The 12,036-nt window shown below is 37.0% G+C and overlaps 1 protein-coding gene across 1 annotated transcript in view; it reads left to right on the forward strand.

Moving 5' to 3' along the window:
- The window catches only part of GUCY1A2 (guanylate cyclase 1 soluble subunit alpha 2), a gene marked incomplete at its 5' end in the record, with an annotated part of 250,131 nt that overhangs the window by 221,220 nt on the left and 16,875 nt on the right, over window positions 1-12,036 (forward strand). Inside the window, one exon of the mRNA XM_081155011.1 lies at window positions 8,124-8,278. Coding sequence (XP_081011137.1) covers window positions 8,124-8,278 — 155 coding nt within the window. The remainder of the gene's footprint in view (window positions 1-8,123; window positions 8,279-12,036) is intronic.

Below are 12,036 nucleotides of genomic sequence, written 5' to 3' on the forward strand. Positions count from 1 at the left end.
TTCAATGAGCCTGGTTCAGGGGACTCTGAGAAGGGAAACTCGCAAGACGGGCTGCTTCTTTCAGGGCATCTCTTGAATTTATTCTCCCATCTCCGGATGGGCCCCTGATTCCTTGCTCACCATGACGTGCATGTCTTTCTCACCTGCTTTCTCCTTTCTCCAGACCTTTGGCAGGCTCTGCTAAGGCACTCACTCTTGTCCTAAAAGGTTTGCTTTGCTATTAAGATCGCCTTATTTTCATCGCCTTAAACTTAATCACTTGACTTCTCGTGGATGTCTCACTCTCTGCTTTTATCCCTCCATTTTGATCTGATCTTTAACCCTAACCTGTCTGCTCTAACACTGAGACCCTTGACCTGGCTTCAGATCCTTGGTTTTACTTTGATTATCAATCTTTTACTTCTTTATTTTCTTTTTAAATTGAATGTATTGGGCTGATGTGGGTCAACAACATCCTATAGGTTTCAGGTGTACGTTTCTACGATACATGATCTGTACACTGCACTGCATGCCCACCCCCCCCAAAGTCAGTCATCTTCCATCACCACATATTTGGCCCCCTTTACTCTTTACTAACCCCCCCTTCCTTCTGGTAACCACCACGCTGCTTTCTGTGTCTCCAAGTTTCAGTTTTATATCCCACATGAGTGAAATCATATGGTTCTTAGCTTTTTCTGACTGACTTATTTCACTTAGCATGATATTCTCAAAGGCCATCCGTGTTGTCGCAAATGGCAGTATTTCGTCTTTTCTTATGGCTGAGTAGTATCCATTGTGTCCATGCACCACATCCTCTATCTCAGGACACCTTGGTTGTCTCCATGTCTTGGCCACTGTGAATAATGCTGCAATTAACATAGGGGTATGTATATCTTTGTGGATAAACGTTTTCAAGTTTTTCGGTAGATACCCAGAAGAGGGATTGCTGGGTCATATGGTAACTCTATTCTTAATTTTTTGAGGAATTGCCATACTGTTTGCCATAGTGGCTGTACCAGTTCACATTCCCAGCAGCAGTGAATGAGGGTTCCCTTTTCTCCACAACCTCCCAAACACTTGTTATTATCTGTCTTGTTGGACCCTAAAGGCAAAGGAAATAAAAGCAAAAGTAAATGAATGGGCTAAGGCATGCCAGGGCCAGAAAATCCAAGGGTATGTTCAGATGATTCTGAGGCATGAGAATTAATCCTATGGTATACGCCCTGAAAGGGGAGCTCTGGAGCAGTGGGCATGAAGTCGGGAAAGGGCTGCAAAACAGGTTCCTTACTCTTCATTTAAAAATTAAGAATTATGCCTATATGATGTTGATGAGAAATATATCATGATGAAATATGCCTGCACATGTTTTTGTTTGTTTTGTACAAAATTTCACAGTAAACCAAGAGGTCAAAACCCATATGATTTTCTAAACTAAGACAGTAACGTATTTAGACTCTAATGTTTAGAACCTCATAATAAAGTTCTTTATTTTTAAAAAAATGAATGGGACTATAGCAAGCTAAAAGGCTTCTGCACAGCAAAAACAAAACAAAACCATCAACAAAACAAAAATGCAACCAACTGATTGGGAGATAATATTTACAAACCACAGCTCCGACAAAGGATTAATATCCAAAATATATACAAAAAACTCATAAATCTCAACACCAAACAGACAGTCAAATTTTAAAAAAATGAGTAGAGGACCTGAACAGACACTTCTTTCAAGATGATATGCAAATTGCCAACAGATACATGAAAAGATGCTCAGCTTGACTAGCTATTAGGGAAATGCAAGTCAAAACTACAGTAAGAAACCACTTCACATCTGTTAGAATTATGATTAATCTTTTAAATTTCCAAAATTATTCACTCAACTCATTTTGTTTTTTTCTCCCCATGCCACAGCCATGGCTTCTGAACGGCTTCAAAGCTTATATCTCCCAACTCAAATTTAACTCACATTTAACTTTAACTTTCCCATTCCAAATTAACTCACAATCTTCCATCTTCAGCCCACCCAAAGGGAACTCATTATTTCTTTCTCACCCAGAGCTTGGGGCACCCTCCTTTACAGCTCCCTTCTTTTTTCCTTTACACCTGGGAAGTCGGTCAGTCCTGTCAACTTACCGCCTCCACATCTCTCTAATAAGCCTTTTCCCTTCCATCAGCATTGCCACTCAAATTTCACTAAGAACTATTTTTTAGCTTACACTCTTTCTTGCTTAGCCATAAATCTAAAGTCATTCTCCATCCTGTAGCCCATATTAATATTCTGAATCAGAAATATAATTTGCCAGTTATAATTGTTTGCCTTGTTTACCTAACACATATAGTATATTTACCAATCACCTACTTGCATGCCAGGCACTGTGAAAGGATGCAGTGTTGTCACAATAAACAGGATGGACAGGATCGAGCCTCACACTCTTGATGGCTTCCAAAATCACACCTGAAGTCCTTATGATGACTGAAATCCATGGTCTACCCTTGTCTACCTTTTGAAAAATGGGAATTGTATTGGGCAAGAGTTACTTTCATTTGGTTTTTCCCTCTGAAAGTAGTCCATTGTCTGTGTGTGGCTTATAAAAGGCAGATGGAAATAATCTGATGGAAGAAGCTAAGGGCCCAGTGCTGTCATTGTGATGGTCACTGGAGATTCAGGCACTTTTTTAAAGGTGGAGACGTCTGTCACCAACTACCTTTTAAGTTCCTGAAATAAATGGATATTTTACCATTTCCAGTATTTGGTTCAAAGCACTCTGAAACACTTCTAACTCCTTTCACTGAGAACATGTTCTTTATTAATATTGTGACAGAAAGCAGTTAGCAATTGAAATGAGCTACTTTACGCTAAAAAATAATATTCCACTATGGCTGGATTTTTGTTTTGATAATGCCCTTACTTATTTGAAATAACTTCTTAAGAAAATAAGTTTGAAATAGAAGTATTTGGTATAATTTTGGTAACTGTAGGATATATGTGGCCTCCGACATACACCACTCAAATAGATATCGTAGTTAGACGTTTTAGTGGCTGGTGTCAGCACGAAGGTCGCTATGGGCCACGTTTTGCTGTGTCCCTGGCTCCTGGTATCAGCTCTCACAGGCAGCTCTTAGGTAGTTCCCTGGGTGGGTGTCGCTGCTCGGATACACTCACTTCACTTGCCCCAGCTTGTTTTGTTTGTTCATGTGGTTATTTTTAACTTGGTAGCGTGAAAGGAAATGGAGACATACCTTAAGCAAGTTTCTGGCAAATTATTCTTTACTTAAAACTATTTTTTAGAACATTTTTTTTTAAATGAAGAAGAACAGTGGAAGAAAACAAAATACATTCCAAAAATCGATTTCCAAAGGCTTATTAGTTTATCTCCTGATTTTTTTTTAAAGAAGTGGTTCACATTCATATTTCTCTTCAGTATTTATTGAGTCACCACTATCTATGTTCAGGAAGGTTCTGGTAGGTGCTGGGGTATCACAGTAAGATAGAGGTTATCCATGTTTTTCCAGAGGTTAGCACCAAGCAGAGGAGACAGGTAATGAATGACAAAAGAAGGAAAATGAAGTGTAGTGACTGGTGGGAGAAGGGAATCACAGTGAACACAGTTGATACCAGGGACACCTAACTTCCTGACGAAAGGCTTCCTGGAGAAAGGGACTTCTGAGCTGTGGTCTAAAAGGTGAGAAGCCATCAGGACAGATCAAGAAATGAGGAAAGCAGGGGAACAACTTATGCACAGGCATGGGGCAGAGATGATGGCAAAGCTGGGCCCATGAAAATGATGGAATTACCCCAGAGAAGTGGTCGAAGGCAGTCTGAGCAGGTACCCAGGGCAGGAAAACAGGTTGGTGTGTTCAGGGGTCTGCAGGTGAGTTGGTATCATAATGAAACACATCAAAGTAATGGTATATATTTTACTAGTTTTATAAAGTCGCACATTAATAACACAAACTAACAATCAGAAATTTATTTTTGAATAAAGAGATTGGTTTGTTTAAAACTACAGATTTCTTATTCTGAAATTCATGCATCAGGGGCATGGGGTCAAAACAAAATAAATCAGTACACAAGCACTGTTTTAGGAGTCTGTGTACTAAGAGATTCCTTAAAATTGACATTGTGTGGAACACACACACACACATGCACACGCAGATACATAGAATGGTCTTTGATGATTATATTGTGTAAGTTCTTCATTTATCGAGTTCTCATTTTGAAGAAGAAAGTTTCCTACTTTTTTATCTTTTGTTTGCTTGGATGGGATCAATAGCATGGTAATTACAAATAAAGACTACAAAACCTATAATTTCAAACTTCAAGATCTCAAAGCCTCGGTTAAAAGCAGTGCCTTTATTAAATCAGATGACAGCCTAGTCCATGGACTCACTGATTCGTGAGAATCTATTATTCTTTTATTTTGTACTAGAGGACACCATCAAAATAGAAATGTCACAGGTGGACTGAAGCAGAAAGAATAATTTTAAGTTTTGAGGAGTGATTTTAACCCCAGTGACTAAGCTATTTATTTACTTATTTATTGCAGCCATTAACTACTTTCATGTAAGTTTTAGTCAGATTTGGGAGGATCTAAAGATACAATTTTTTGAGGTCTGGGATGTTACTTTATCGACTATTGGACTAGTGCGACAAGCAGAAGTAGGATCGGGTGTAAAACATTGATCAAGGTTTCTTGTTTACAAGGTGCTTTAAACACTCTTAGTTTGCAACTATTGATGAAGGACACAAACATGAATGAATAGCCAGTGACTTGAATGGTAAAAACACAGTGCTGCAGGTATTTAGAGCAAAGAAAGGCCGACAGTTTTGCTCAGCATAGAATTTCCTTTCATTCTCCTGATCAAATCACATATTTATACATTTAATAAGATTTTAAGAATGTGTACTAAATGCACAATTCAGTGGTAGATGTTGAAGATACAGAAATGATTTGAAACCGAAAGGGGTAAATAAAGTAATGGTTCTAAAATATTGTGGAATCCATGGGCTCCTTTGAAAAGCTGATGTACCTTGTCGATACAACACACACATATACAAGTTCAGGGGATCTGCGGATGCCTTGAGGTCTAGTCTACCATTGGACCCCTTGGAATTTATGAATCTTGCTTAATGATTTCTTCATTTCCAGTTTTGTTCATTTTTTAAAATTTGCCACCAAAGCCAAGGTTTATTTAAACCTTATTATGAGGGTCAACTTTGTTTTTACAGTTTACCCCCCAAATTAATATTGGGCCAAATCTTTCGTACATATCTTGAGCTGAGAAATCTATTGCTGATATTAAGGAGCCAACCTGCTCAGTAAAATGAGCGTGAGCGCCATCTAACGCCCAAATGGAGTAAATGTTGGGAACAACAGGAATATACAACAGGATTTAGGACTACTGACCTTTGGTTGGTTGGTTGGTTCATTTTTTCCTAATATTTGTGAATTATTAATTTTTACATTATCACATTAAATTCTTTTATTCCACATCACAATCCCTTGAGTTAGTTTTTACTGCCTGAATTTAAAACTAAGAAACATTTTTAGAGGTAAGAAACATTTGTAAATTTGTCTTTTTATTGGTGGAGGAGCATATGACTTACATTTTTAAATATTTTTTTACTATTTTATAACAGTTTTATATTTTCAGAATTATTGCAAAAATAATACCGAGAGTCCCCGAATACCCTACATCCAGTTTTCCCTAAACAATAATATAGTGCTATTTTTGTAATTAATGAACCATTATGATTACATTACTATCAACTAAAGTTTATATTTTCTTCAGATTTTCTCAATTTTTACCTAATGTCCTTTTTTTTGTTCAAGATCCCATCTAAGTTACCACATTACCTTTAGTAATTATGTCTCCTTATGCTTGGTTATGACAGTTTGATATCCATTTGATTTTGTGAGTATTTGAATTTTATTTTAGCTTTCTGTTATTTTTCAAAATCTTCAAAATTTTTTCTCAGAAAACACTTTCCCTTATTCCCTTCCTTTAATGATGGTATATAACTCTATTTAAGCAGATTTATATAAACATAAATTATCGTTATGCAGTTTTCTCCTTTAAAAATGAAAAATAAAGGATTAAGAAAGAGAACTGCCAAAATATAATGATAGAAAGACTAATGCAGTAGAAGTCATGAGAATTATATTTCTTTTGGGGCTCTAATCCTAACTTTACCAGGCCATTTACGCTTTGTGTTTCAGTTTCCACATCTGTGGAATAAGGCGTGAGAACCAGAAAACTCCCCAGCCCTTATACTATGAGAAGATAAATAAAATTGACCACTATTTTCCTAGTAAAAGTTAACAATCATAGTGTTTCATACTGGATATGAATGAATGCTTATTATATGCATATAAGTTCTTAGGTTAATTTCTCCCCTCCCCGCCTTCACTCTGAGATCCCTCAGTCTGTTCCATGTTTCTTTGTCTCTGGATCTGTTTTGTTCATCAGTTTATTTTGTTCATTAGATTCCACATGTGAGTAAGATCATGTGACACTTGCCTTTCTCTGCCTGGCTTATTTCACTTAAGATAATACCTTCTCCAGGTCCCACCATGCTGTCTCAAAGAGTAAGGGCTCCTTCTTTCTTACAGCTGCATAGTATTCCATGGTGTAAAAGTTCGAGAAGATGCTTGATATGATTTCAATCTTCTTGACCTTGTAGAGACTGGTTTTGTGTCCTAACGTGGTCCACCTTTGAGAATGTCCCATGTGCACTTGAGGAGAAAGCTTATTCTGCAGCTTTGGGGTGGAATGTTCTGTAAATGTCAACTAAATCCATCTGATCTAGTGTGTCACTTAGAGTCACTGTTTCCTTCTTGATTTTTTGTCTGGAAGATCTATCCAGTGAAGTCAGTGGGGTGTTAAAGTCCCCTCCTATGACTGTATTGCTGTCCATCTCTCCCTTAAAGCCCTCCAGTGTCTATATCTCTATGCATCAATATTATGATATCTGTGTACTAATTAGATATGTTTATACAAAGACTTGATATCTCATAGGGCAAATATTTCAACTTTTTCTTCTTTCTCACGTGTATCTTGGTTCTTCCTAGTATATTGAATTTCAAAATATATTTTAAGAGTAGATGATGAGGTGATTAGGACCTCAGATAGAACACATTGGTTTTAACCTGTCTTCTTATGGGTTGTTACATGAAGAAGTCTCCAATCTCATGACAAGAGTTAGCCTAAAAGTGACTTTTTATCTAACAAATATAGTGGCAATAGCACACGCGGTAATGAACGCACTGACACTGACTATGTAGTGGACATCTAGGGGTCAGATTTCCCCCTCTCCCAGAGTCACCAACACTCCCCTAGAAATAAAGATGGCATCTTCCGCTTGGTAACCATTAGCTTTGGTTATGTTGGTGTAGATCATGTAGATACGACTTCCATTATTGAAACTTTAAGTGCATATTAACCTCCCATTGAAGGCTCCTTAGAGGTATGGACCAGACTACATTTATCAGATTCTCCAAGAATAAAATGTACAGCACTTGTTCTACTCTTCAGGGTTTTCAGTCGACTCTTCTTGACAGACTCGAGGGCTGAATTCTCTAGAACTCCATTTTAATACTGTTGTGGAATTTAGGCAATTTATTCAACATTCACCGGTTACTACCGAGTGCCTGCTTTGCTCTTGGTACAGAACTAAGTGTTGAATATTCAGCAGTAAGGAAATAGATATGGATCCTTCTCTCAAGGGAAAAATCCAACACTGAATTAAAATAAACAAATATAAATATTTAATTGATAATTGTATTTAATGCTGTGGAGGGGAAATAGGGTTTTATGTGAGAATAAATAACCGGCAGGAGGATAATACGTTTTTCATGCATTAGAGCATTTCATGTACAAATGAAACCTGACTTGACTTGGAACATAACTAGATTTATGTAGCAAATTAAATGTAGGTTTTTTTCCTATAATAAATCTATTTATTCATTTATTGCACAGCATCCATGTTTAAAAAGATATTGGGATCACAAATATGGTCAAGGTCTTGGAGGAGTTTGTGGTTTAATGGTTTACATAATTAGCAGTACTTCTCATTAAAATAATTGTATAGCAAATGAAAGCATAAATATATCCTTTTACTTTTCTTATTTTTTTTTTGTTTTTAGATGAGGATAGGCATTCATTCAGGCTCCGTGCTGGCCGGAGTGGTTGGGGTGAGAATGCCACGATATTGCCTCTTTGGAAATAATGTCACCCTGGCAAGCAAATTCGAATCGGGGAGCCACCCTCGGCGCATCAACGTCAGCCCCACCACTTACCAGTAAGTGTTCTCTGGTCTCCCCCCTTGTCCTCGGTGCTGCCTTGAGCTAACACCCTGTCATTTGTGAGACCCTGTTCTTTCTCTTGCTGCTGTCATTATCTGTGAAAATGTGAGTAGATCACCCCCGTCTGAAAGATAACAGCTGCGACACAAACTTTTGTTTTCACCCTGAGATAGTTCATAGAAAACCTGGCTTGACTGAGAGGCGCATACAGGTTTGCCGTGGCCCACAGCCTCTGTTCTTCTGAGGGACGCCTGCTTAAAGTACAGGGGAGCGAAGGGTAAGGGTCTGCATGACACTGGGAATCCTGATATTTTTGAAATGTTTCTCAAGGTTTATGAAAGTCAAAGGAATAGGAGAGAGAAGGCAGTTTGTGTGTTTTTTTAATATGAATAAAAATAAGGACTCTCCCAAGTGAAATATACACTGGGTACAGAGTAAAAACTTCAAGCTCTGTTTATCAAAAAGGTCTTATTTGACAATTCTACACGTTTTTGACAGCTGAATTCATCTTTATTTTGCGCCTGGTAGATGTCATCTCACCTACTAGATATTAAGTTCCATATGGGCAGAGATCACCTCTGTTTGGCTCATGATTATATACCCAGCATTTTAGCGTGGTCAGTTGGCTAGGTGTCATTCTATGCTAAAATGTTTAGCACATCATAAGCACTCTATAAATATTTATTAAATTAGTGAATAAATGCATTAATAAGATGGACTTCTATAGAATAGCAAAACTATAATGACTGTCTCATCCCTGTTAGACTTTGGCTTTCTGCTAGGCATTGTGTGCAAGCTATTTAATTAGTGCCTTGACTCAGGTGACTTAGAAGTTATTGTAAAACTGTAAAGTAAAAATAGTGATCATTGGTATTTTTTTAAAGTTTTTTTTTAGAGAGAGAAGGGAGAGGGAGAGAGAAAGAAACATCAATGTGAGAGCAAAACATCAATCGGCTGCCTCCTGCCTGCTCCCTATTGGGGATCGAGCCTGAAATATTGGGCATGTGCCCTGACTGGGAATTGAACTGGCGACCTTTGGGTGCACAGAATGACGCCCAACCGACTGAGCCACGCTGGTCAGGGTGAGCATGGACATTTTTTATTGACGTGGCTACAAAACAAACAAACAAAACACCAAAAAACCCTCAAGCAGAAAATCTGAATATATAGGTAAAAAAAATTGATTGTTATAATAAACAAAATAGTGATACTTTGAAGCTTTTGATACCTCATCTATACAGAGGGAAGTTAGTCTTTTAGATTATTTTTCCAGATCAGCTGGATTTCCAGATTCCTGAGGAGCAGATGAGAAAAGATCCTGAAATTACAAATATAAAATCAAGAGAAAGTTGCTTAAGATTTAACTGTCGTTTTTAGGGTATTTTTATAGACTTTGCCTCTTTTAAATTTCTACCCATTTCCTAGCACAACTCTGGGCATAATATAGATGATTGGACAATTTCCATATTAAGTTGAATTTTGGAAACTGTTCTAAATTGGTAATTCTGACACTATGCTCAGACCATGAGTTAAGGAAAAGTTTCTGAAGATCAACTATGTTTGTGTATCTTCTTACTGTGTATCCTCTTACCATGGTTGTGATTTTCCCCATCATGGTATTGATACTTATGTTTAATGTTTGTGTAACACAGTGTAGATTTACATCTGCTATGAAAACTCACTTTATAAAAGCTGTGGCACATTTACACCATGGAATACTATGCAGCTGTAAAAAAGGAGGATCGCTTAGCCTTTGGAACAGCATGGAGGGAACTAGAAAGTATTATGCTAAGTGAAATAAGCCAGTCAGAGAAAGACAAGTGCCCCATGATCTCACTCATATGTGGAATATAATAAACAAAATAAGCTGATGAACAAAATGGATCCAGAGACATAGAAGCATGGAACAGACAGAGGGATCTCAGAGGGAAGATAGAGAGGGGGTGTGGGTGGGGAGAGATTAATCAAGGAACTTAAATGTTTATAAGCATAATCCATAGATACAGACCCTGGTCTAGGGAAGGCCTGGGGGTGGAATGAATGCAGGGTGGAGGGAATCAGTGGGGGTAAAAAGGGGACATCTGTAATATTTTCAACAATAAAGATAAAGACAATAAAATAAATAAACAAAATTCATAAATAAATAATAAAATAATGTGTGAAGAATTAATTAACTGTCTGAGAAGTTTATGGCCTGAACTTAGTCATCACAGCTCTGGCTGGCTTTGTTTACAGGTGACCAATAAAGGAAACCCCACAAGCCACTGAGAGTCTGTTCGTTTAGGTGCTGCCTCTGAGTTTTGAAAATCTTTTTCATATGAATCAAGTTTGAGTTGTTCCTTAATCAGTAGAGCTGAAGGATTGAATCATTTCAACCAGTGCAAGCATCAAAGCATTTTACTCTTTTTTTGTCTCCCTTCCATCTCCCCAAAAACAATGGAGCCAAAGATACATTGAGCTGCGATGTAGGGATCATTTCTCTGATTGGCACCAAATCATGTAATTCCTACTAATGCTTTATAAACCTATTTAGTCTAACCTTAAATAACCCTTTTCCTACTCTTTTCTTATATTCTTCCTTCCCTTTTTTCAACAAATACTTGTTGAGTATGTACTATATTCTAAGCACTATTATAGGTACTAATGTTACAATAATGAATCTCGTAAATACGATCTCTGCCCTTGTGAATGAGACTACAGACTAAATGATAGATGTATCCAAGTAAACAATTAATTAAGTAGACTTGTATGGAGGTCAAGAAATTCTGATTAGAGTATTAAAGCACAAGAAGGAATGGGTCAACATGAGGATGAAGGGATAAACTGAAGTCAGACCAGCCAAAGCTAATAAGTCAAGTTAAGGGCAACAAAGGACATTGAGGAGTTTTAAGCAGAGGAGTGACTTGACCAGATTTGTATTTTAAAATGATCACTAAGGTTATAGAAAGGAGAACAGATTAGGAGGTGGGGAGGAGCAGCAATCTACTGATTGAGAACAAGTAATCTTATTCCCATTTCCTTCATAGAAGCACTGAGACCCAAGAGTCCCAACCATTTGCTTTCAACTTGTCTTCCCGTGCTTCGGAAGAGTGGTTGGACTCAATGAATTTTAACATCCATTTTCATCTGGGATGCCATTAAAAACACCTTGGCTCCTGGTTAAGTTTCTAGCAGATTAAATATAGCCATAAGATCTCAGTGTAAGTGGGTTTTCAGATTCGAGATCTTTTTGTGCTTAAGTATTTTCTGTTTGTTTCGTCTCAGCTGTGTAACTGGTACGTTTCCGCACACTCACAGTGAAAAGCCAGTATTGACTTCTGAGGGACAGTCTCTATTAGGAGACAAAATTGCACTTTTTTAGTACAAATAAGAATGTGCAAAATAAAACTGAGGTTTAAGCTCATGAAAGCTTGAAATTTCCAATTTCCTTTCCTGAATTAAATCCTATAGAATATCCAATATTGTCTGGTCATCTTGAAATCTTCAGAGAGGTTTATATTCCTTTTTTTTAATAAGACTATGATTATCATAAATTTTAAGAGATTGACTATTTGAATATTATGATAAATTGAAATAATTTTCTGAATAATTTATTCCAAATACATTTTGCCTAAAATATTTAAGTAGTTGATTTTAAATTATAAATATTTTAAAGTACTCAAAATTAAAAGAAATAATATAATCTTGATCTCACCAATGGTTTAATACTTCATTATGTTTACTTCAGTTATTATTTAATAAAAATAAAATATTT

Source organism: Miniopterus schreibersii, assembly GCF_964146895.1.
Source record: "Miniopterus schreibersii genome assembly, chromosome: 12".
Taxonomy (NCBI): Eukaryota; Metazoa; Chordata; class Mammalia; order Chiroptera; family Miniopteridae; genus Miniopterus; species Miniopterus schreibersii.